At 40.6% G+C, this 25,706-nt stretch overlaps 2 protein-coding genes across 9 annotated transcripts in view; one reads left to right on the forward strand and one right to left on the reverse strand.

The window, feature by feature from the left end:
* AFG1L (AFG1 like ATPase) overlaps nt 1-20,138 on the reverse strand; it is a 193,854-nt gene extending 173,716 nt beyond the window's left edge. For 2 of the 7 annotated variants that reach the window (XM_036249265.1, XM_036249264.1), the window contains exons 1-3: nt 19,700-20,138; nt 11,202-11,353; nt 1,172-1,281 (exon numbers count right to left, since the gene is read on the reverse strand). The gene's annotated coding sequence lies outside the window, so the exon portion shown is untranslated. The other 5 variants (XM_036249270.1, XM_036249271.1, XM_036249268.1 and 2 more) reach the window with 5 other exon arrangements.
* A 58-nt stretch (nt 20,139-20,196) lies between these two features.
* The window catches only part of SNX3 (sorting nexin 3), a 38,216-nt gene continuing 32,706 nt past the window's right edge, over nt 20,197-25,706 (forward strand). Inside the window, exon 1 of one of the 2 annotated variants that reach the window (XM_036249275.1) lies at nt 20,197-20,475. In XM_036249275.1, the coding sequence (XP_036105168.1) occupies nt 20,314-20,475 (162 nt within the window). In that variant the 5' untranslated portion in view covers nt 20,197-20,313. The remainder of the gene's footprint in view (nt 20,476-25,706) is intronic. The other variant, XM_036249274.1, reaches the window with a different exon arrangement.

A 25,706-nucleotide genomic window follows, 5' to 3' on the forward strand; every position in this document is an offset into this window, starting at 1 on the left:
AGACTAGTAATAGAATTTCAATATTTCCAGGACAACTCCAAGAATGTCCTAGGTTTAATATTGCACACGCATATAGTATTCATCATTACCAAAGAAAAATAAATAACGTAGATGAATATCCAGACTTAGTAAGAAAAATCCTTTTTAGAGTAAATTTTTCTATATGTAGCTATAGATTACGTGATTTCCTACATCACTATCTTGAACTGGAATCCAAAAAATTATTTTTGGATCCTCAAGGGACCTTAAAGATTTTCTGATTTTAACCCAGCCACTTCATATATTAAGACTCAATGCCCAGCCCATGTGGCTCAGTGGTTGAGCATCAACCCATGCACCAAGAGATTGCCGGTTCAATTCCCAGTGAAGGCACATGCCCAGGTTTCCAGCCAATCCCCAGTTGGGGGCATCCAGGAGGCAGTCGATTAATGTTCTCTCTCTTCGATGTTTCTATCTCTCTCTCCCTCTCCTTCTCTCTCTCTCTTTAAAATTAATAAAGAAAAATATTTTAAAAAAAAAAGACTCAATAATTCTGAGAGATAAAGTAAGTAACTAGCCCAAGGTAGCACAGCTATTACCCCTTCTTGAAGTTAACTGAATAGTAACAGGAACTGAAAACTTGCCTATTCAATGAGATAGTTCCTTAAATGGCCCTTAAATCAGATGTATATCTAGACAAAAAGTAAACCACGTCAAATAGAATTTTGACTACCACTGAGTGATGATTCTAACCAATCTGGTTTTGTTGGTTAGTTAGTGGGATATGACGCATTGCATCAAGGGGTGAGGAACCTTTTTTCTGCCATGGGCCATTTGGATATTGATAACATCATTCTCGGACCACGCAAAATTATCAACTTAAAAATTAGCCTTCTAGCCTTGGCCAGTCTGGCTCAGCAGTTAGAGCACCGGCCCATGGACCAATGAATCACAGGTTTGATTCCAGTCAAGGGCACGTACCTCGGTTGAGGTTCGTCTCCAGCCCTGGTCAGGGTCATTCAGGAGGCAACCAGTCCATGTGTGTCTCGCTCACATCGATGTTTCTTTCTCTACCACCCCCCCCCCGTCTTCCTCCCTCCCACTCTATCTGAAAATAAATAGAAAAATATCCTCAGGTGAGGAGTAAAAAAAATTAGCCTTCTGTATTTGGTCAAACATTTAATAAACTCACCTCTAATGTGACGGCTGGAACTGCTTCTCTTTGGTGAGGCGTGTGATGTCAGCTGGCATTGATTTCATGGGCCTTATACCGCCTGTGGGCCAGTCATTCCTCATCCCTGACTAGGCAATCAAATAGACCAAATATTTTTCATTTCCATAGACTGAGGAACTAAAGTTGGTCTAAAATGTAGCCAATCTTCAAAACTCAAAGATGGAATGATAAAACTATATGAATTCATTTGTTTATAAGTATCAGTACTTGTACAAGGTGACTACACTCAGAATTAGTCATGATTTAGCCTAGACCTCAAAGGAATAAGCTGGGTGTTACATTTTGTTTTGTTTTCAAATGGACACCTTGGGGAATTGCTTGAATAAATTTTAAACTAAGGTGAGTTTTATTTACCCAAGTTTACTAGAAACAGAGTAATTCTCAATCTAGACTCTCTAGAATCTGGAGTCTAGATGATAAAACCTGAATACCTTTTAGTCATTGGGCATATCTACTTTAAGAAGGATTTAGTACAAAGTTGAGTATCTTTTGCCAAAACCAACACTGTAGAAAACTAAGGGATCGGATGATAACAGTATCGAGACCTCTAATGTCTATACACACCAATGGTAAGGGCCCAATTTTCCCAGCATGTATCTCACTTAGGCCAAGAAATTCTCATCAACTTCAAAGGGAGAGATGTGCATCCACAGATCTGAGTTTGCAGTATCCAGGGCTTACTCAGCAGGAACACATACTATAATTTATGGTACCAGGCTTCATTTCTTTAGACCAAATCAACTCAGCTGGATTTTGAAGCTTTAGTTCTTAGAAATAATCAACTATCCCTTGAAATATCAAATCCTCTTGGCTTTATTTCAGACATCAATTCTGTTGATTACCTAGGATAAGCATAGTTTAGGTTTATAGACTGATATGCAAGACATGTAATATAAAGCTCTATGCTATACTTCTATGTATCAAATTACCAAATTTTATTCTGGAGGTAATTTTATGCATAGCAGAGAGAGAAGCAGTAGATTTATTTTCCTCTTTTGCTGTTCAACAATTTTCTTAAAAATATAATTCTGTTTACAAGTACTATTTTTCAGCTTTAATTTGATACTTTACTATGAGGTAAATTATTTTTTAATGTAATTACTTTTATGTAATAATTATGATCTTGAAAGTCTGCAAAATAATTAAAGGGCATTTTCTAAGAAGCAGATTTCTGGATTTAAATTATGCAATTTTTCTGCTTATAGTTTTGGTGTTATCTAATTTATTATTATCATTATTACTACTACTATTAAATACTTATTAATTGGCAGGTATAAAGGTAGGCCTTTACAAATAACTGAGACTTAAGGTCAAAAATGTTTTTAATCACAGATTTCAAAAGTTGACAAGTATATCTCTGCTATCTTTTTTTAAAAGCATTTATTAGTTTTAACTCACTCTAGCATGTTATATATATCAGCACCTGTGCCCATTTAGCAAAGAATTTCAGTACAAATCACTCTGAATTGAATAGACGTCTCTAAGAAGCATTACAATTGTTGCAATATTTTTAGAAACTGAAACAAGGAAATAAACAACTTCAGTAAAAGTGATTTAAATAACAAATAACATCTTTATAAACAGCTTATCTCCTTGAGAACAAAGAATAAACAAGGAGACAAGGTTTTTTTTTTTTTCCTTCCACTATTAAAGCAGATCACAATATGAATGGGTGAAATGTCATGAATAATTGGAGAAAATCACAGAGTAATCTTCGACAAAAACATCTGATTTATTTAAATTGTCGCTGTTTGTCTTATTAGAACCTTTATTTAACCTTGTTATCCACAATGCAGCATTCAGGCTGGTTTATCAAAAATGTACTTTGGAACTAACCATATTCTCAAAATTTTGACTTTTTTAAATGCAAGCTATGGTAACATAAACCTTTGGTGGCAGCTGTTTTACTTGGGACCTAATTAGTTGACATTGCGTTAGACTGAAATGCCCATGAAAACCAATGTTTTGAATCTAAAACAACAGTAAATAAATCAAGGCTTTGAAACATTCTGTCAATAGATTTAAGCTCAGGTTTCTGGTCAAGAGGATCATCAGGCTTCCCATTACTCATTCATCTAGATACAACATTCATTCCATATCTTCTACTCACAAACCTAGCTTACCACCACCAGGCACTCATTATCATAGCGTTTAAGATTTCATCTTGTGATTTTCCAACCGTGTTTTTTTCTAAACAAGATTATTTACCTATTAACTCCTACACAGATTCTAAGTATTTCAGGGCTTACCATTGTGTCTGGCACAGTTCTAAATGCGATAAAAATATTAACTTCCAATGCTTATTACCATGCTGTGAGGTAGGTAGTATTGTCCCCACTTTATACATAAAGAATTGAAGGCATAAACAGGTAAAGTAACTTTTCTAGGGATAAGTAGGTACTAAGGATTCTGCCCATCTCCTCTACCAAACCCTGATAAAATAGATTTGCTTACACTATTGTCTTCAACTCAGATATATTTGTATAAAATATAAAATTCTAGCCAAGAGATATTTAACCTAAATATAAGACATAATGAAATGGCAATATGTAAATCATGCTAGTATTGTGCATAATGGACAAGAGAGATCAGAGAAAATAGGAAATATGAAGATCTCTGCAGTCTAATATAACCTAAAACTAAGATATGGCAGGGGGGATGAAGGCAGATGAGAAAGAAGGAAAAAAAGATAACTCATTGTAGGTGAATAATAACCCAAGTGATTTGAATAATAATAATAATAATAATAATAATAATAATAATAATACTCATACCAAAAAGGGTATAAATAATGGATGAGACTGATTTTAGACATGTGAGTTTGATTTAGTCAATAGGACAAAAAACAGAAATAGCATATGGGTTCCTGTGTACCCGTGTGGTGTGATGGGTGGCAAACACTGTAGTGATATGTCTATACTCAAGGTTGAAGTAAGTATAGATTTGGGAGCATTAAAAGCTTAGTGGATCAAGCCTTGGCCTAGCAGGCCTGTCAGTCCCTATCCCAAAACCAACCCACAGGTTCTGGACAAATACGCCTCCTACAAGGATGTGTTCCCAAATACTTAGAAGAGCTTACTTCCTTTGCAAATACAACTAGGAATCAAACCTGGTATGCTTGGGAGCATATATCAGTGTGGCTAAGGTCTTTCACTAGAACATGAACACCGATTCACAGAGACCTGTCAGGCCCCTCATCTCCCAACAGAAGTCATGGTGCTCTTTGCATGCCGACATCCTCTTCTGACCTGGCATCTCACAGACTTCCGGTCTGAGCAGTGTTCAGTTGCTTAGTGTAGTGCCTTTGGATCAAACCAGAGAAATAGGGGCAACTCTTTCTCAAATCCATCTATTTCTCTGCACTTCCACTATTATCTTAGTTCCGCCAGAGTGATCTTTCTAAACTAAAAATCAAGTCATTCCCATTCAGTGGTTTCCTTTAGAATGTCTTTGGATAATGTCCAGAACCATATGGACTGTAATGCCCTTCATGGCCTCATCCCTCTGGCCTTAGTTCTTGACATATTTGCCTTTAATTCCAGTCGTACTGAACTCAGCATAGCTCTTTCTTTCCTCTGGGCCTCTGCAAGTGTTTATTTCTATCTTCAAAATGTACCTCCCGCTCACAGGCACTTGGCTGTCAAGCACCAACTTCGTGTCTCAGTTTTCTTGTTTCCTTCTGGAATGCTTCCCCTACTCCCCCAAGACTGGGTGGGCTATGTGACTCTCATCACACTCTACAGACATGTCTGAATGACCAGACTAAAAGATCGTGGAAGAAAAATCTGCACTTTGTTTACCACCATCCCTCTTCTCCATGCCCCCTCCTCCCTCAGCACCTACCACGCCTGGTTCATTGTATCTGCCCAGAACGTATTTGTCACATGAATGGCCAGAAGGGTCTAAGAATCTTAAGAGGGACATATCTGTTCATCTAAAGAGACCACTTGATGCCATTGGTTCTGGAATGGGACCCTCTCCCTCCCCCACCAATTAGTCAGCATGTCTGCCATTTCTGAGATTCTCTAGAGCCTTGCTACTCGGTGTGGTTTGGGGACCAGCGGCACTGGAATTACCTGAAAATGCAAAATCTCAGGACTCATCCTAGAACTCCTGAATTAGAACCTGCATTTTTACAAGGTTCCTAGGTGATTAATATGCATGTTAATGTTTGAGAAACTCAGTGCTCTAGAAAACATTACTGGTTCTTTACTTCAAAAGTTGGTAATCCATTTTCTTGGGAGAAAGAATGCAAATGCCTGGTTGCCAGTGTTCCAGAAGCTGAGGACTTATTTTCACCCTGATCTAGGTTTACACTAACCTTCTCAGGCCTTGCATGGTTGAAATTAGTCACTCTGCATGATGTCAGGAGTTCTCTCTCAAAAGAAATCCGGGCTTACTCTTTTCAAAATCAACCACTTGACTGGGAACAGAAGTTGCCCATTGTCATGGCTGCTTTTGACTCTTTCAGACATCAGATCCAATGTTATCTATTGGAGGAGAGTCTTTCTTCTCCCAGGAATGGGCCTGCCTTATATCCCTGATGTCTGAGCATTTCTCAGCATTTGGCTGATGCGCTTAGTGTTTGGTTAACAGCCTGTGGGAAATGTGACTCAGAACAAACACAGTAATGAATTTCAGAGCACAGCAGCTGAGGCCATAGGATGTTTCCTGAAGCTGGACATCTGAGAGGCATATTCTCATGGCTAACACAAAGAGTAAGGAGAAGACAGAAGAAAAAAAAGAATAACTGATGAAGAACTTGAAAAAAAGCAAGGGAGGATGGCTCTGACATTAGTACAGCCAGTCAGGCACTGCCTAATTGACCAATATAAAAAAGGCACTAAATCACACACACAAAATAACAAAATGTAGCTTTGTGTATTTTGTAAGAGATACTGTGTAGAGGATCTCAGGGTGGGAAGTGAGACCGCCCCAAGGGCATACATGCCTAAAAGCACCCTGCCAACTGAGAGTGAGAGTCCAGTTACCAGCAGGCATTTGCGGAAAGGGGCATGCTAGCAAGGCCTGGTTACCTCCTGGGAACACTTAGTCTCTTCTTTAAATGAAACTGTGAACAAATATACATATAAATCAGTATGAAGATGTGTTCAACTGAAGTGTAAGCCTCACAGAGACTCCAAACTCTTGAACTGTCCAGGGAGCAACCATGTGCTCACCTCTCCCTGACTATGGAAGAAATAGAGAAGTTAACCTTTGAGAGGAGGAAGACTATGTATGCTACTAGAACAGAGTAATATCATCTCCAACGTTTCTGATTCTCCAATATCATCTGAGTGTTTAACAATTCAATTCTAACACTAACTGCCTAGAGTTAGCATAGACCCCCAAAGGTTAAGGATTCAGTTCCACAAGACTGCCCCTACTTTAGACACCAGACACAAACAAATAGGGTACCTAAGTCGTCCACTTCTGCCCAGGTGACTACAAATTTGAGATTCTCATGACCCTTTCCCCCTCAGCTTTGATAATTCAACTCATGGAACTCAGAAAAGAATTTTGCTTGTGTTTACCAGTTTATCATAAAAGATGCAACTCAAGAATAGGCAAAGATGCCCTGCCCGGTTTGGCTCAGCGGTTAGAGTGTCGGCCTGCGGACCAGAGAGTCCTGGGTTTGGTTCCCGCTAAGGGCATGTACCTCAGAGCTGTGTGGGTGGCGACTTGATGTGTCCCTCTTACATCAATGTGTCTCTCTCTCTTCCCTGCCCTCCCTCCTGCTCTAAAAAAAAGAAGAAGAAGAAGGAGAAGGAGGAGGAGGAGGAGGAGGAGGAGGAGAAGGAGGAGGAGGAGGAGGAGGAGAAGAAGAAGAAGGAGGAGAAGAAGAAGAAGAGCCAAAGAAGAGCATAGGGCAAGTAAGGGAGGAGGGGTGCAAGGAGCTTCAATGCAGTCTCCTGCCTGCCACTTTCCCAGGAGTTAGGGGGTGGAGCTAGAAGTTTCTACCCTATCTTCACTAGTTTGGACTTTCTGGTGACCGGCTCCCATCCTGAAGCTTTCTAGCCCTGCCCCACAAGTCACTTTATCAGCATAAACTCAGGTGTGGTGAAAGGGGTTTCTTAGGGCCCTGGCTGGTTTGGCTCAGGGGTTAGAGTGTTGGCCTGTGGACCGGAGAGTCCGGGGTTCAGTTCCCACTAGGAGCGTGTACCTCGGTTGCCGTTTGTCCCTGGCCCTGGCTAGGGTCATGTGAGTGGCAACCACTCAATGTGTTTCTCTCCCGTCAATATTTCTCTCTCCCTCCTGCTCTATCTGAAGATAAATGCAAAAGTGTCCTCGGGTGAGGACACCCGAGGGGGTGTCCTCTTAAAAGGAGGGGGGTTTCTTAGGAATGACAAAAGACACTCCTATCATTCAGAAAATTCCAAGCACGTTAGGAGCTTTGTGCCAGGATCTAGGGGTAAACATCAATATATTTTTTATTATACCACATGCAGTCACAGAAATATACAGTGTTGAATAAGAAATACATTCCTCTGTCCCCACTGGGTGGCTCAGTTGGTTGGAGTCTTGTCCTGTACACCAAAAAGGTTGTGGGTTCAATTCCCAGTCAGGGCTCATATCTAGGTCTAGGTGTCAGGCTCCATCCCTAGTTGGGGCATATACGATCAATGAATGTCTTTCTCACATCAATGTTTCTTTCTCTCTCTAAAATCAATAAACCTATCATTGGGTGAGGATTAAAAAAAAAAGTAATACATTTCTCATGCAACTTCAAATATAATAAAACCATCTCAAATCAGTGAGTAAAAAATACTTAGTAAATTTATGATGTTTAATGATGTTAGGACGACTTGGTAGGAAAAGTGGGGGAAAATATAGATCCATACTTTTCTTAGCCAAAATAAATTCTAAGTGGGTCAAATATTTTTTTTAAAAGAAACTATAAATATACCAGAAAAAAATTGGATTTTTATTTTAAAATGTTTATTTTTCAATTATAGTTGAAAAATATAGTTTTATGTTAGTGTCATGTGTTCAGTATAGGGGTTAGACAATATTATAATTTACAAAGTGATCCCTGATAATCCAAGTACCCACCTGGCATCATACATAATTATTATTACTGACTATATTCTCTATGTTGTACTTTACATCCCCATGACTATTTTGTAACTACCAATTTGTACTTCTTAATTTATTCACCATTTTAGCCCACCCCCCGAACCCCTCCCTCCCCTCTGGCAACAATCAGTTTGTTCTCTGCATCTATGAGTCTGTTTGTTTTGTTCATCAGTTTATTTTGTTCTTTAGATTCCACATATAAATGAAATCATATGGTATTTGTCTTTCTCTGTCTGACTTACTTCCATTAACATAATACCCTCTAGTTTAGGTCCACCCATGTTGCTGCAAATGAAGATTTCATTCTTTTTATGGCCGAGTAATATTCCATTGTATATGTGTACCATATTTTTAAAGGGATTTTAAAAAATAATATAAGAGGAGATAGGGCTTTCTAAGCATGTTTTAAAACTCAAAAATCATAAAAGAAAATTACATAAATTATATTATAAAATTCATAGTAAAAAACATGTAAAATGGGGTAAATATTTGCAATTTATATCACACAAAAGGCTTACCCTTAAATATTTAATAAACAACATATCAAGAAAAAGTATCATAGAAAACTGGACAAAGGATGTAAACAAACTTGTGGTAAAAAAAAATAATAACATAGGCTCAGAATTGAATCACTTGCTGCAAAGACAGCAAACCAAAATTTAATTGTAGTTTCAACCTCTCCCAGGAATGTGACTTTTAATCAGTTAATCTGTAATTACCTGATCAGCACTACCTAGTAATCCATGACAGACCCCTGCCCTCACCCAAGGAAGGTAACCTTGCCTGAAACAATCTATTCTGTGTTAGCAGTTTACTTTTCCCACCTTCTTCTGTTTAGAAAGAAGCCTTCCATTTTGAATTATTAAATTTTAGAAAATGTTTTTAATTACTGATTTTTAGAAAGAGGAAGGTGGTGGTGGTGGGGAAACATCAATTTGTTGTTCCACTTATTTATGCATTCACTGGTTGGTTCTTGAATGTGTCTGATCAGAGATCCAACCCGAAACCTTGGTGTACTGGGAAGACACTCTAACCAACTGAATTACCCAGCCAGGGCAGAAGCCTTCCATTTTGTACAGTTCCTCAGAGCTCCTTTCTTCTTTTATCCTCATCCGAGGACATTTTTGCATTTATCTTCAGATAGAGTGGGAGGGAGAGAGGGGGAAGAGAGAGAGAAACAGCGATGTGAGAGAGACACATTGAGTGGTTGTCTCACACGACCCCAACCGGGGCTGGGGACAAACTGCAACCAAGGTACGTGCCCTTAGTGGGAGCTGAACTTGAGCCTCTCTGGTCCATGGGCCGATGCTCTAACCGCTGAGCCAAACTGGCCAGGGCAGTGCCCTTTTCTATTTGCTAGATGGGAATGCTGCTAATTCATAAATCATTGAATATAGCCAATTTAACCTTTAAATTTACTTAGTTGAATTTTGTGTTTTAACAAAGGTCACAAGAAAAAACATGAATGGCTTATAAACATATGAAAAGATGCTCACCTGTACTCATAAAAAGAAAATTTAAGCCCTGGCCGGTTTGGCTCAGCGGTTAGAGCATCGGCCTGCGGTCTGGAGAGACCCAGGTTCGGTTCCCGCTGGGGGCATGTACCTCGGTTGCAGTTTGTCCCCGGCCCTGGTTGGTCGTGTGGGTGGCGGCCACTCGATGTGTCTCTTTCACATCGATGTTTCTCTCTCTCTCTCTTCCTCTCTCTCCCTCCCACTCTATCTGTGCAAAAAATGGAAAGGTGTCCTCAGGTGAGGATAAAAAAAAAAATTTTAAATAAGGATATGATTTACACTAGTAAAGATTAAAACGTTTGATAAGAGTCGGTGTTGGTGAAGCTATGGACAAATAGGCACTTCCATCCCTTGTTGAACAGGATGTAAACCGCTAAAACCTGTACATAAGAAAATTTTGCAATATTTCATAAATGCACATATCCTTTGGCCCAGTGGTCCCATTTATAAAAATTTATCCTACAAATTTAATCCCACATGTCTGGAATGATGTCATATTCAAGGTTATTCTTGCAGCGTTGTTAACAGTGAAAGGTGACATCATCATACACACGCACACACACACACACATATTCATCAGTAGGGGACAAAAAGTATGGCACATCATATAATGGAATACTTTGCTCCTGTACAAATGTGGGTCTATCTTCAAGACATTATTAAGGGAGACTTGACTGGTTTGGTCAGTGGTTAGAGCGTCGGCCCTCAGACCAAAGAGTCGCCGTTTCAATTCCCAGTCAAGGGTACATGCCTGGGTTGCAGGTTCGATCCCCGGACCCTTGAGAGGCAACTACTGGATGTGTCTCTCTCACACTGACGTTTTTCTCTCTCTTTCTCTCCCTCCCTCCTTTCCACACTATCTAAAAATTAATGGAAAAATGTCCTCAGGTGAGGATTAACAACAAAAACATATTATTAAGGGAAATAAGGTACAAAAGTGTATCATATGATGCCATTTCTGTTAATATGTACACACACATACATTTTACATGATAGAATTTTTCTGGAAGGATACAAAGATACGCAAGAAACTGGTAACAGTGGCTGTCAATACAAAGGAGAACTAGATGGGTGGTGATAGGGACAGGAGAGAGATTTTTCAATGAATAAGTACATTTTTAAAAAATGTTTTTATTAATTTTTTAGAGAGAGAGGAAAGAAGAGAGAGAAAAAACATCGATGTGAGAGAAACATCAAGCAGCCGCCTCCTGCAGGCCCTCTACTAAGGATGGAGCCTGCATGCCAGGCATGTGCCCTGACCAGGAATAGAACCAGGACTTCTCAGTCCACTAAGTGCATTTTGACTTTTGAATCATGTAAATGCTTTATTTAAAATTAACAAACAAACCACAGTGCTTATAAATAATTACCCCAATACCAAATTTGAAAATGCCTACATCTTCAAAACCTGGAAGAGGCCTAGACCTGCCTCGTGCTCTGAGAAGGTCTAAGGATGACATGTTGTAAGCTGTGCTTCAGCAATGAGGAAGGAGATATTGAGCTTCATGGCTTTCACTTTTCTTTCTTCTGCATGAAGTGAGGTTACCTGCTGAGAGTAAGAAAAAGGGGTACAAAATGTGAGAAGAGGAGAGGATAAAATAAGGGATTACTGAGGCATGTTGAAGGGTCAACTGAAGATGGAAACCATAAATTTGCAAAGGTGCCCGTCGGTTTGGGATTTTCTTTGGGAATACTCAGAACCCAGGGAGTGGGGGTTTAGGTGGTAGGTCAGAGTGTAAGAATGGAAATGCTTTGAATTGGAAACAATTATATAAAAATAGCCATGCCTGGCCCTTGAGAAGGTTATAGAACTTCATTATGTTTACAACGACTCCAGAGTCTGACTCTTTGGAAGTCCAGCTACTTGGTTTTATTATTTTTCTCAAAGGTGATCAGGCCTTGGGGAATGATGCACTAATCAAGCTCACAGACTGGTTAATAACCTCCATTTACAAATTTAAAATGCAAATATAAGCCAACTGCTCCCAACAGGCAGCACTTCCTTTTGCCTATGAAAAAGCCTTCAGCCCTGGCCAGGGTTACTCAGTGGTTAGAGTATCGGCCTGTGCACCAGAGGGGGAGGGTTGTAGGTTCCATTCCTGGTCAAGGGCACTTACCTGGGTTGCAGGTTCCATCCCCAGCCCTGGTCGGGCAGGTGCGGAGAAAACCAATTGATGTATTTCTCTCACATCCATCTTTCTCTTTCTCTTTCTCTCTCTCTTTCTCTCTCTCTCTCCTTCCCCTCTCCCTTCCACCACTCTCTGTAAAAATCAATGGAAAAAATATCCTCTGGTGAGGATTAACAAAACAAACAAACAAAAAGTCTTCATAGGAAATGATATTACTATCAGCTAACTGTTCAGTGACGTCTGAAAGAAGAATTTCAATGACCAAAGCCATTAAGCTGTGATAATCTAATACACAACTCAAGGAACACAACTACAGTATTAAGATGCCCACAGTAATACAGGCACACTGACAAATTATTTTTCTAGAATTTGTCTATTGGGAAAGCATAAAATTGGTTATAGTTTTCTCTGTAACATCTTAGCCCATCTTTACAATATGCTCATATCTTTCCATCCCTCTCCCCACTTTCATTGCCACCCTTTCTAGAGCTACCAGTGTTAACAGCCTAGTATATATCCTTCACACAAAAACATGCACATATAAAAGTACATATATAGCCCTGGCCGGTTTGGCTCAGCGGTTAGAGTGTCGGCCTGTGGTCCAGAGAGACCCGGGTTCGGTTCCTGTCAAGGGCGTGTACCTCGGTTGCAGTTTGTCCCTGGCCCTGGTTGGTCGTGCGGGTGGCAGCCACTCGATGTGTCCCTTTCACATCGATGTTTCTCTCTCTCTCTCTCTCTCTCCCCCCCCCCCCTCCCTCCCACTCTATCTGAACAAAAAATGGAAAAATGTCCTCGGTTGAGGATAAAAAATTAAAAGTACATATATACACCCACAGGGTTTTGTTTGTTTACCAAAGTGAGATTATACTAGACAGATTATTCTGTGATCCTCACCAATACATCATGGATATTCTTCTTAAATTCTAATAACTAAAAATATCTCTAATGTTCTAAGAAATAAAAATAGAACTATTTAATTTGCTCAAATTATTGTATAATTTCCCATAGTTTTAATATACTATATTTCAAGCATTTTCTTTTTAAAAAAAAATTTTTTTTTATCCTCAACCGAGGACACTTTTTTTTTTTTTGCATTTATCTTCCGACAGAGTGGGAGGACGAGAAGGAGGAAGTGAGAGAAACATCGATGTGAGAAAGACACATCAAGTGGTTGCCACCCACATGACCCCAACCGAGCCGGGGACAAACTGCAACCGAGGTACGTGCCCTTAGCGGGAACTGAACCCAGGCCTCTCTGGTCCATGGGCTGAAGATCTAACCACTGAGCAAAACCAGCCAGGGTGCATTTTCTTATTAATAGGACTTCAGGCTGTTTATAGTTTTTGCAACTACAAAGATGTAATAAACATATCTATACTTATATACACAAGTACTAAGGTCTCGTGCAGCAAAAGTTGAATTTGGGGATCAAAGTTTCCTGAATATTTTTAATTTTTATAAATACAGTCAAATTAATTTTCCCAAAGGTTGTGAGAATTCAGATTCATGTAAACAAAGTAAGAGTAGCTGTTTTCCTACATTCTCCCTAACACTACATGCTCCAGTTCTTTATTTTTGCCAATGTGATAGGAGAAAATAGTATGATTTCATGTTTGCTTTAAAGTATGTTTATTTGATTAGTGAGTATGAACATATTTTTTATGTCTATTATACATTTGAATTTCTTAATCTAAGAGTCAGCAAGAAATAGTGTTTAAGCATATAAATTCTGGAGCTAGTTTTGCCATTTTGTACTGAGTGATCTTCAAGTTATTTGCCTCTGTGCGTTGGTTTATCCATTTGTGAAATGGGGACAACAGTGGTATCCACTCATAAGATTGTTCTGATTTTGTGTTTATTATGTGAAAAAGATGTAGAAAAGTACTTATATTCTTTGTCTATTTTTCTGTGGGGTTGTCATTTTCTTACCAACTTATGGGAGTTCTTTTTATAAAGAAATATTAGCCTTTTACTATTCTATTTGTTATGTATATATATTTCCCCCGATTTTTTGTTATGCTTTTTTCTATCTAATTTTCATTGAAAATTTAGGTATTTAAATGATTACTTTTTCTTTAAATCTTATTTCCCATATTGCTTAGGAAACACTACCTTATTCAAGGTTATACAACTTTTCTCCTAAATTTCCTTTTAATATACTTGTTTTATTTTTTTTATCCTCACCTGAGGACATTTTTTTCCATTTTTTGTTCAGATAGAGTGGGAGGGAGAAAGAGGAAAAGGGAGAGAGAGAGAAACATTGACGTGAAAGAGACACTAGTGCCTGCCACCCGCACAACCCAACCAGGGCTGGGGACAAACTGCAACCGAGGTACGTGCCCTTAGAGGGAACCGAACCCAGGTCTCTCTGGACCTCAGGCCGACGCTCCAACCGCTGAGCCAAACCGGCCAGGGCCACTTGTTTTATTTTTGTATTTAAATCTATCTAGAATTTTTTCATATATGGTATAATGCAGGGGACCAGCTCTGTGGTCCCTCTATTCCCTGGACATCCAATTGTATCAGCACTATCTCCCCAGGAAATGGAAATGCTTCCCTTGTTATATATCATGTTCTTTACTGAGACCTGGTTCCGTATTCTATTTTATATAGAGCCAAAACCACACTATTGTACATAGTAGTTTTATAGTGAATTATAACATTTAGTAAAGCAAATCCCACTTTAATTTTTTTCACTTTTATAATCTTCTTGGTTATTCTCCAACATGTGAACTTAAAAAAATCTTGTGCGGGGACTTCCAGTCAAGATGGCTGCACGAGTAAATGCGGTACCTGCCTCCTGCCACAGCCACATCAAAATGACAACTAAATTATAGAACAAGCATCATTCAGAGCTACCTGAAATCAAGCTGAATGGAAGTCCTACAACTAGGAAATTAAAGAAGCAGCCACACTGAGACTGGTAGGAGGGGCGGAGGTGTGACAAGCTGGTCCCACACCCATGTGTGGAGAATAAAAGTCAGGAGGACACCTCGGCTGGGAAGGTCCTCCTTAAGGAGCGAGGGGTCCCTGTCTCACACCAGGTGCCCAGCTCAGGGTTCTAGTGCCAGGAAGAGAAGTTCTCATAACGTGTAGCTGTAAAAACCGGCTGAAATTGAGACTGAGGGGACCTGAGGCTTCTGGAGTCCCAGGCAGTTCCTCTTAAAGGGCCTGCGCACGGACTTATTCGGACTCGCTCCTCCTGAGCTCCAGTGTAGGGAGGCAGCTTGAAAGGTGCCAGAGACATACAGAAAAGAACTGAGTTGTTTGGCATAGATGGGAGAGCTGGAGGGGCATCTTTCTCTTGGACAGACTTGCTATGGGAGGCTGTTGTTCTTTTGGTAAGTCCTTTCCCTGGGTGGCACACAGCCACCATATCTGGGACTCCAGCAACCAGGTTCACACTGTCCAACGCCCCCTGCACCCAGGCCCTGTTGATTCCCCAAGGCTGTGCCTCACCTAACTTTTGGGCCCACCCAAGCTGTTTCCAGTGGCTTTACCATAGGATTGGCCTGTCCTGGATCCTGTTTCAGATTCTCCTAAATTCTCTCAAACAAGCAGCATCTGGTCTCAGTGAGCCCCATACCTCTCATTAAGTGGCCCCAGGCCTGGCACTAGAAGCAACCAGCCTTGGTTCACAACGTGGCTTTTCCTGGTACCTCCAAGCCCAGCACAAGTGGCAGCCATCTGCAGAACACTTTGTAGCCTATGCTGGGTGGCCCCAGGTAGAACACAGGCAGTGGCTTACCTTGCCCCACAGCCAGGACACCCAGTGGACAGCTCCAGACCATGGCAAAACACCACCACCCAACTACCTCCACAAACAACACACTCAAGGAGTGGACTCAGTGGGTACCACTACTAAAGTAAGTCTTGCTCTGTGTGGTGGGCCCATACACAGCTGATACTCCAAGGGAGTCAGAAGCCAGTGGTCAGTGGGCACAGCCAGTCCTTGCAGTTGATCAGCCTGAGTAAATCCCTCCCATTGACATGCCAACAGCAATCAAGACTCAATTACAACAGAAGAGTGTACAGTCCACACTAGGGGTGCACCTTGAGGGTCCAGCTAGGGTGATCAGGGAGGCTGTGCCATTGGACCCTATAGGACACCTACTACAGTAGGCCACCCTAGGAAGCCTAGGAGACATAGAAACTCTACCTGATACACAGAAACAAACACAGGGAAGCAGTCAAATTGAGGAGATAAAGAAACATGTCCCAAATGAAAGAACAGAACAAAACAGGAAAAGAACTAAACAACATGGAGATAAGCAATCAATCAGGTACAGAATTCGAAACACTGGTTATAAGAATGCTCAAGGAACTTAGTGAGAAATTCAAGGAACTTAGTGAGAACATCAACAACATAAAAAAGGACTAGTCAGAAATGAAGGATGCACTAATTGAAATAAAGAGTAATTAACAGGGAATCAACGGTACAGTAGGTGAAGCCAAGAAACAAATCATCGATTTGGAATATAAGGAAGATAAAAACACCCAATCAGAACAGCAAAAAGAAAAAAGAATTTTAAAAAATGAGGACAGTGTAAGGGGCCCCTGGGACAACTTCAGGTGTACCAACATAGGGGTGCCAGAAGGAGAAGAGAGAGAGCAAGAAACTGAAAACCTATTGAAAAAAATAATGACAAAAAACTTCCCTAACTTGGTGAAGTAAACAGACATACAAGTCCAGGAAACACAAAGAGACCCAACATGATGAACACGGAGGCCCACACCAAAACACATCATCATTAAAATGCAAAAGGTTCAAGACAAAGAGAAAATATTAAAAGCAGCAAAAGAAGAGCAGTTAGTTACCTACAAGGGACCTCCCATAAGACTGTCAGCTGATTTCTCAAAAAAAAAACTTTGCAGGCCATAAGGGAATGGCATGAAATATTCAAAGTGATGAAAAGCAAGGACCTACAACCAAGATTACACTATTCTGCAAAGCTATCATTTAGAATCAATGGACATATACAGAGTTTCCCAGAAAAGAAAAAGCTAAAGAAGTTCATCACCACCAAACCAGTATCATATGAAATTTTAAAGGATCTTCTTGAAGAAGATCAAAAATATGAACAATAAAATGTCAATAAATATACATCTATAAACAATTGAATCTACAAACTAAATGAATAAGCAGAACAGAAACAGACTCACAGATACAAAGAACGTTTTGGTGATTGCCAGATGGGAAGGGGTTTGAGGGGATGGGTGAAAAAGGTGAAGGGATTAAGAATACAAATTGGCCCTGGCCAGTATGGCTCAGCAGTTAGAGCATTGGCCTGTGGTCCAGAGAGACCCAGGTTCGGTTCCTGCTAAGGGCATGTACCTCGGTTGCAGTTTGTCCCCGGCCCTGGTTGGGTTGTGCGGGTGGCAACCACTCGATGTGTCCCTTTCATGTCAATGTTTCTCTCTCTCTCCCTCCTGCTCTGTCTGAACAAAAAATGGAAAAATGTCCTTGGGTGAGGATAAAAAAAAAAGAAGTACAAATGGGTTGTTAGACTGATGAACCTCAAAGGGAAGAGGGGAGGAGGGGCAGGAAGACATGAACCAAAGACCTTATATGCATATATGCATAACCAATGGACACAGATAATAGTGTGGGAAAGGCAAAAGAAGGGTGGGAGCAGGGAGGAGGGGGTCACTGGGGCAAAAGTGGGGACATCTGCAATATATTAAAAAATACAGATACGTTTAAAAAAGAAAAAAATCTTGTCCGGTACTACCCACCCACCCAAGGCAAGGGGTAGGGTAAAACCAACCACACTGGGATTTTAATTATAATTGCCTTATTAATTATGAAGTGACATTTTTCTGATGTTAATTTATTCTATTCAGAAACATGGACTCTTTTTTTTTTTTAATCCTCACCCGAGGACATTTTTTTTGCATTTATCTTAGATAGAGTGGGAGGGAAAGAGAGGGGAAGGGAGAGAAACATGGATGTGAGAGAGACACATTGAGTGGTTGCCATCCATACAACCCCATCAGAAGCTGGGGACAAACTGCAACCAAGGTACATGCCCTTAATGGGAACTGAACCCAGGACTCTCTGGTTCGCAGGATGACATTCTAATCGCTGAGCCAAACCTGCCAGGGAGGACTCTTTTTTATTTAGGTTTTGGTTTATGTCATTTAATAAAAATTTATAATTTTGTTCTTATAGATCCTGCGCCATCCTTCCTAGGTTGGTGTGTGTGTGTGTGTATGTATTTTTTTACTTTTGGTTATTGTTGTGAATAGGATAATTTTTCCATCTCCGTTCTAACTAGACATTACCTAGACAGAGAAAAGTTACAAATTAGGTTCTTTCATTCAGCCCCTAAATTCTCTTATTGATTCTAGTAGCTTTTGTGTGTGTGTGTGTGTGTGTGTATTTTTCTAGAAATACAATCTATCTCCAAAAAAATAATGGTAAGCTTTTCCTGATGTTTATACTGGGAAGCTCTTCTTTAGCTGTATGACTGCTCTTCTGTTTTCCCACAGCAGAAAATTATTGCTGCTGCCCAAGGCTGCTCTAAAGTGGCCTACAAGAAGTGAGGCAGAAGTTTTCTATGAAAATATCCCATGATTGCTTTGTTTAGGTGTCATTGATGACAACACAATATAGTGTGGTTCCTGGTCTCTTAAACTCAAAGACACCTATACTCATTTCTTGAGTTCACCACTTTAATCAAGTTCCCATTTGGTCTCTTGCAATAGGAAACAGACTAAGCAGGGAGTCCTGTCTGGGCATACTTACTCTATCATCCTTATTCTTTGAAAAAGAGATATGCTCACAGAGGACTTCTCGGACCACCCTGTCTATGAGCTTGCCTCACTCATTATAACATTATCCAGTTTTATTTTCCTTATAACACCAATCTTATTAGCAGGTATATTATTTATTGATTTATTTGTCTCCCCCAAGACATACTCAACTATTAACCCAATGAGATCAGAGAAGTTCTATGTCTTACCTTATCTCTTTAGTATCTAAAATGGAAACATCTATAGGCCTTCAATATTTGTTGAATCAATGAATGTTGAGTTTTTTATTTGTTTGATTGGTACATTCCCCTAGCGGGAACCGAACCCAGCACTCTCTGGTCCGCAGGCCCACGCTCCAATCGCTGAGCCAAACCGGTCAGGGCAATGAATATTGAGTTTTTTGGGAAATAATCATATCATGTTAAAGCAATTTCTGTTGTTCTTAGTGTTATCAGGAATAGTTGCTAATGATCTGGACAAGTTTTCAGTTTAAGGGACAGATCATTTAAAGTAACTGGGTTTCTGAAACAACATAAAAAGTCCAGAAATAGTTGTGGGGTTGTAACATTAAGGGAGATAACTCTCCAGCAAGAAATTTATTCTTCTACCTTAACGTTCAAAACCTGCATTTGCTAGAAATGAACCATAATATACTTTTGTTTTTTCATTTCTTATAAAGGTTTATCTGAGTTTCATTTCAAATGCTGTAGAGATACGTTTGCCACTTTCTTATTTTTAGCTTACTGAGACTACGTGGGAAATGAAGGAAAAAAGTTGCAGGTCACCCGAACAGGGCATTCAGGGCAGGTTTCAACCTACCTACTATCTGCTACTTTGTTTTGGCCCTCCAGCCAAAGACGGTTTGACTTTAGTGCTATGATCTCCCGAGTTTTTTGTTTTGTTTATTCCACTCTCCTACTTTACAGCCTTGAATTTACCAAATCAGACACGTTTCTGGTGAAACTCTCTAAGTCGATGTTAAAGTCATTGAGGCTTTTGTTAATGGTTACCTCGAAAGGCACATTCGGGGGTTCAAAGTGAGACGGTGCATAGGTTAGCATACAGTTAGCGTAGGCAGTTTTGTTTCGATTGCCGGCAACCCTCTCACGTTTCGCCGTTCATTTGTCCTCGCAGTTTCCCGGGGCGCGAAGACCATTTCCGCTGTTTTTCCCACTGGTCCAGGGTCCGGGGGACGCAGAAAGACAGGAAACGCCCTCCCCCGCTTCCTTGGGTCCCGCCGGAGCTCGGCCGCATTCCCACGGCGACGCGCTCGCCCGGTGCATTGTGGGCGCTGTAGTCTGGCCGGAACCTGTTCTGACTACAAGTCCCGTGACCTCGCTACTCCTCCGCCTTGGCCGCAGTTCCCCTCCGCGGCCTCAGCTGGGCCCCCCGAACCCAGGGCGCGCATTCCGGCCTGTCACCTGTCTCTTCCCTGGACTCGAGAGACGGAAACCGGAGGGGCGGGGGAGGAGCTTCGCGTGCGGGGGGAACGCCCGCCCTACGTGCTCGTGCGCCTCGCGACCGCTGCGCGCGAGCCCGGTGTCCTCGCGGCGGCCAGCAGCGGCGGCGTCGGTGGAACGCGGCGGGGGCGGAGGGAGCCCGCGGCTGCGGCTGCCACAGCGAAATGGCGGAGACGGTGGCGGACACCCGGCGGCTGATCACTAAGCCGCAGAACCTGAATGACGCCTACGGGCCGCCCAGCAACTTCCTTGAGATCGATGTGAGCAACCCGCAGACGGTGGGGGTCGGCCGAGGCCGCTTCACCACCTATGAAATCAGGGTCAAGGTGAGGCCGTCTGTCCCCCCTAACAGTGAGACCCTCCTGCCGTCTCGGGTCGCCCCTAGCCGACCCAGGGTCGGATTCCCTCGGGCGGCTAAAGCAGCCCAGGCCGACGTCTCCCGGCTGACTCGCCAGGGCAGCCCTTCTGCGGGCGGGGTCGTGGGCCAGGGTCCCTGTAGGGCTTGGATGGGGGTCTGATGAGTGAGCTGAGCCCAGCGCTGGCACTTGGAGAAGGTGCACGAGGAACATGACCTGAGTTGGGCGCCGCTTGCCTCTCAAGCAGCTGATCTGGGAATGACATTTGAGTTGGAGAGGGGTAGATGTTTCCAGAACACAGAACACAGCCCTTCGGGAAGGGAGGTAGATGTGACTGAGATAGGGAGTTTGCGCAAAGTTGAAGCCTTCCTAGTTTTCTTTTCCTGGCCACTTTTCCCAGAGATGGCCGAGCCAAGCCGGTTGCTTCTGGCTCTTCCCAAGCCACCAGACCAACCTCAGTTGTACACTTTTATGAACAGAACCTAATGGGAGTTCACTAGAGCCTGACCAATTTGGTATGGCTGGGCCAGGTGAGAGCGCTGATTGGAAACGATATTGACAGCGTTCTGGGCCACCTTCGTCAGAGGTGTGGGGAGTGTTGCCCACCTGACAATTCAGAACTACAACGCTTTAACAAAAGCCTATTCAGTAAGGGATCTTGCTCTTAATTTCGAGATTCGCACTTCATTGAATGAATGAATCAGCTGAAGTAGAAACACACTTATAATTTCATAACTAGTATTTGTTGGCAATAAGTAATTCAGATGATTTGAAAGATGCTAATTGAGAATAGTGCTTCACTTTCACTCTGTAGTTCATGCTCGTGTGTGGAAGTATCTTTAAAAATTAATTACATAAAATGAGTCCAGCTGTTAAAGATGACAACAACAACAAATTACTTTATTAAAAATTAAGAATAGTAAGAATTTAGCTTTAGACTAATCAAAATTTACATAACAAGTTACTATTAACATTTAAGTGGAATAATTTCTCACTGATGCACATTTTGTGTGGTAAAAACACACAACATGAAATTTACTATCTTAATCATTTTTAAGTGTAAAATTCAGTAGTATTAAGTATATTCACATTGTTGTGAAACTTACACACTTTTAAAAAATGATTTAGTTATGTAGTGTTGCTGAAAAAAAAAAAGAATCATCAAACTTTAGTTTAAGATATAAAACTTAACAATTTAATGATACGGCACCCATACCTCCCTACAGATGTGTAAAATGTGCTCCATAAGCAGTCTTGTTATAGCAAAACTTCAAATCCAGGCTCCACTGTACCTAGGGAAGTACATTACTACTTAAGTCTAGTGAAAAAGTGAGGCTTTTTTTTTTTTTTTTTAACTTCTAGAATGACTTTGGATTGTCTTAAATATATGGCATATTGTTCACTAAAAAGAACTTCCTCTTTTCCCCTTATTCACCAGCATGTTTTCCTTTCTTTTGCTGAAACAGAACTTGGTATTCCTGTTTCTAAACTTCCATAGCTAGTACTTCCTGTCATACAGCTGAAGTGGAATCTCCTGCCTATACTTCCTCCATTTAATAACTGAGTTTATCTTACTGAGTGCGTTATATTGAATAGACTCTAGTCTGATCATTTAATTCTTTTAAAAAATATATCTGATACTTGATTACCAAGTAGCTAGTGTCAAAAAAAAAAAAAGTTGTGTTTATGGTGTGATCATTTGCATTTTAAAGGAATAATCTCTTCTAAGAATGATTAATAAGTTACAAAATTAACAAAGTATACACATTCACTGGTTTGTATTATATAAAACAGTTTGTTGTGTGTTAATGTCTGTTACAGTCATAAATGCAAGTGCCCTATAAGAAAATGTAATTGAGTTTCTAATGCTTATAAAATGCCATTGTTTTTCTTAATATGTAATGTGTTAACTTAAAACTCAGGGCACCATGTAGTAAGATATTATGTCTTATTTCAAGCAGCATATGATTTTTTAGAATAATTACAGTCTTGTATTAAGACAGAATGACCAGTGAAATGAATAGGTAAATCATTTTGTAGTGGTTTTTATGACTACTTTTCTAAACTGTTGCTGCTGTCCCTAGCTCCTGCTACCTACCTTTTGCTATTGAATTTGCCATGTGGCATACCATTTTATGTTTCAGAGTTTGCGCCCTTGAACTACCTTATAGTTACTCATTAATTCTGGTCTTGAGAAAAATGTTCAATTTTATGGGATCTGATTGAAATTACTCTAATTCACAGAGTAATTTTATCTGGATGGTGGCACTTTAGAATGCAAGTTTCCCAGTCTCCATTTATCTTTTGGTTTGAGGATAGTGTTTAAGACTATTAGGATCACTTGATTAGTATCTTTGGGCTTTTGAAAATAATTGGTAGTGTTAATGTTTTTAAAAATTGTTCTAATGGGTAGGTACAGCAGAGAGCGCCATAAATGATTAAAGCTTTAGGAAAGCTCAGGGTCTAGAATTATTTTGGCATATTAAAGAGAAGGCTAAAGGGGAAATTCAGTCACTATTTATGAAGTTTGTGCTATAATGTAACTTTAATTTTCTGGAGATTTTAATTAAGATCTATTGTACCTAGAGACAACTGTTTTGAGCAGGAGTGAAGTTAAGGATCTTTCTTGAGCTCTGAGTTCTAAGACTAGATTTATTATTTATTAGCAGATTAAGGTACTAAAGTTAAACTCCTCTTCTCCTTGGTGGAGTAGAAATGCTAATAATAGTGCCTATCTCATAGGACTATGTGAGATAAATGCGTATAAATCTCTCGCTCTCTTTTTGTTGTTGTTGTTAATCCTCACTCCAAGATATTTTTCCATTGATTTATTTTTAAAAATGTTTTCTTTATTGATATTAGAGAGAGGAAGGGAGACGGAGAGATGGAAACATCTATGAAAGAACATCGACTGGCTGCCTCCTGCATGCCCCCCACTGGGGATCAGGCCCACAACCCCGGGCATGTGCCCTGACTGGGAATCAAATCGGCAACCTCTTGGTGCATTGGTTGATGCTCAACCACTGAACCACACCAGCTAGGCTTTCCATTGATTTTTAGATAGAGTGGAAGGGAGAGAGAGAGAAACATCAATGTGAGAGAGACACATCAATTGGTTGCCTCCCGCACAACCCCATCTGGAGTCGGGGATTGAACCTGCAACCAGGTACATGTGCCCTTGACTGGGAATTGAACCCAGATCCACAGGCTGACACTGTAACCAATGAGCCAAATCGGCCAGGGCTGCACATAAATCTCTTTAGCACAGTGACTGATACACAATAAGCACTCAAAAGTTACCTCTTACTCTTTTTCTTTAAAGTGTTATTGAATTTATTGGGGTGATATTGATAAATAAAATTATACAGGTTTCCAGTATACAGCATCATCTACATGGCATGTTCACCCCTCCAAAGTCAGGTCTCTTAAAGGTTACCACTTTCTAAATACAGGTATCTTCTAAATTAAAGTCATTAATCAACACAGACCTGGCCAGGTAGCTCAGTTGGTTGCATCATCCCGATACACCAAAGTTGTAGATTCAGTCCTCAGTCAGGGCACATAGAAGAATCAACCAATGATGGAACAACAAATAGATGTTTCCTTCTCCATCTCTTCCTTCCCTTCTCTCTGAAATCAATAAAATAAATAAGTGGAAGTTAGTGATCAGCTACATTTTCTGTGTTAATATACAGTTGAGTTACTAAAATGTTAGATTATGTTATCAAGAAACCTATTTGGGCCCTGGCCGGTTTGGCTCAGCGGTTAAAGCATCGGCCTGCGGTCCTGAGAGACCCGGGTTCGGTTCCCGCTAAGGGCGCGTACCTCGGTTGCAGTTTGTTCCCGGTTCTGGTCAGTTGTGCAGGTGGCAGCCACTCGATGTGTTCCTTTCACATCGATGTTTCTCTCTGTTCCTCTCTCTCCCTCCCACTCTGCCTAAACAAAAAATGGAAAAATGTCCTCGGGTGAGGATACAAAAAAAAAAAAAAAAAAAAAAGAAACCTATTTGGCATGACAGTATACTTTCATTGAGGCAAATGTGGTATTTAAAAAAGAGCCATCTTGTCTAGTACTTAACCAAGTAGCCGTTGTTTCTTTAATGTTTTACATTTTTATATTTTCTGTGATTCCATGTGAAAAGTTGTGATGCCATTCAGAACATGGTAAATTTCACATTTCAGATAAAAATATTGAATAGAATACTCCATATTTTAAGGTAGTATGGTTCCTGTGATGTTATTGTACTATTATTTTTCCAGTTTTATTGAGATATAATTGACATATAATATTGTATTTGTTTAAGGTGTACAATAAAATGATTTGCTATGTGATATGTTGTGAAATGATCATGACAGTAAGTTTAGTTAATATTCATCACCTCACATAGTTACAAAAGTAGCCTTTTGAAGTTGAGGCATATTAAAACATAAAGCTGAGTAGTAAAGTTTGTTAATAAAATTGTAACAAGAAAGATGTTTAGTAAAAGTACCATCTTGGCAGTGTTTGCCTTTCTAAACTTGTGTTGGTGATTTTTCTGTGGGTAAATCCTCTTTTTTTGGTTAATCCTCACCTGAGGATATTTTCCCATTCATTTTTAGAGAGAGAGTGGGAGGGAAGGAGAGAGAGAGAAACATCCATTTGAGAGAGACACATTGATTGGTTACCTCCCACAGGACCCCATTGGTTGCCTCCCACACAACCCTGACCTGCAACCCCAGGTACCTGCCCTTGACCAGAATCAAACCCGCAACCCTTCTGTCAGAGGGCCAATGTTCTAACTGCTGAGCCAAACTGCTCAGGGCAATCCTCTATTTTTTTTTTTTTTTAATCCTCACCAGAGGACATTTTTCAACATTTTGTTGAGATAGAGTGGGAGGAAGAGAGAGAGAGAGAAACATCGATGTGAAAGGGACACATCGAGTGGCTGCCACCCACACGACCCAACCAGGGCCGGGGACAAACTGCAACCGAGGTACATGCCCTTAGCGGGAACCGAACCCGGGTCTCTCCGGACCACAGGCTGATGATCTAACCGCTGAGCCAAACCTCTAATTTTTAATTGGAAGTCATTAATACCCAGATTGGAAGCTGAGAAATAAGTTAATTTTTAGGATTATGAGCATGTATTAGAGGGTCAAAATAATATTTTAAAGAATCAAGGCATTTTGGTCTCAACATCTGCACAATCTGTGTGGCTTTAT

This window comes from Molossus molossus, unplaced genomic scaffold (assembly GCF_014108415.1).
Source record: "Molossus molossus isolate mMolMol1 unplaced genomic scaffold, mMolMol1.p scaffold_m16_p_8, whole genome shotgun sequence".
In the NCBI taxonomy this organism is placed as follows: domain Eukaryota; kingdom Metazoa; phylum Chordata; class Mammalia; order Chiroptera; family Molossidae; genus Molossus; species Molossus molossus.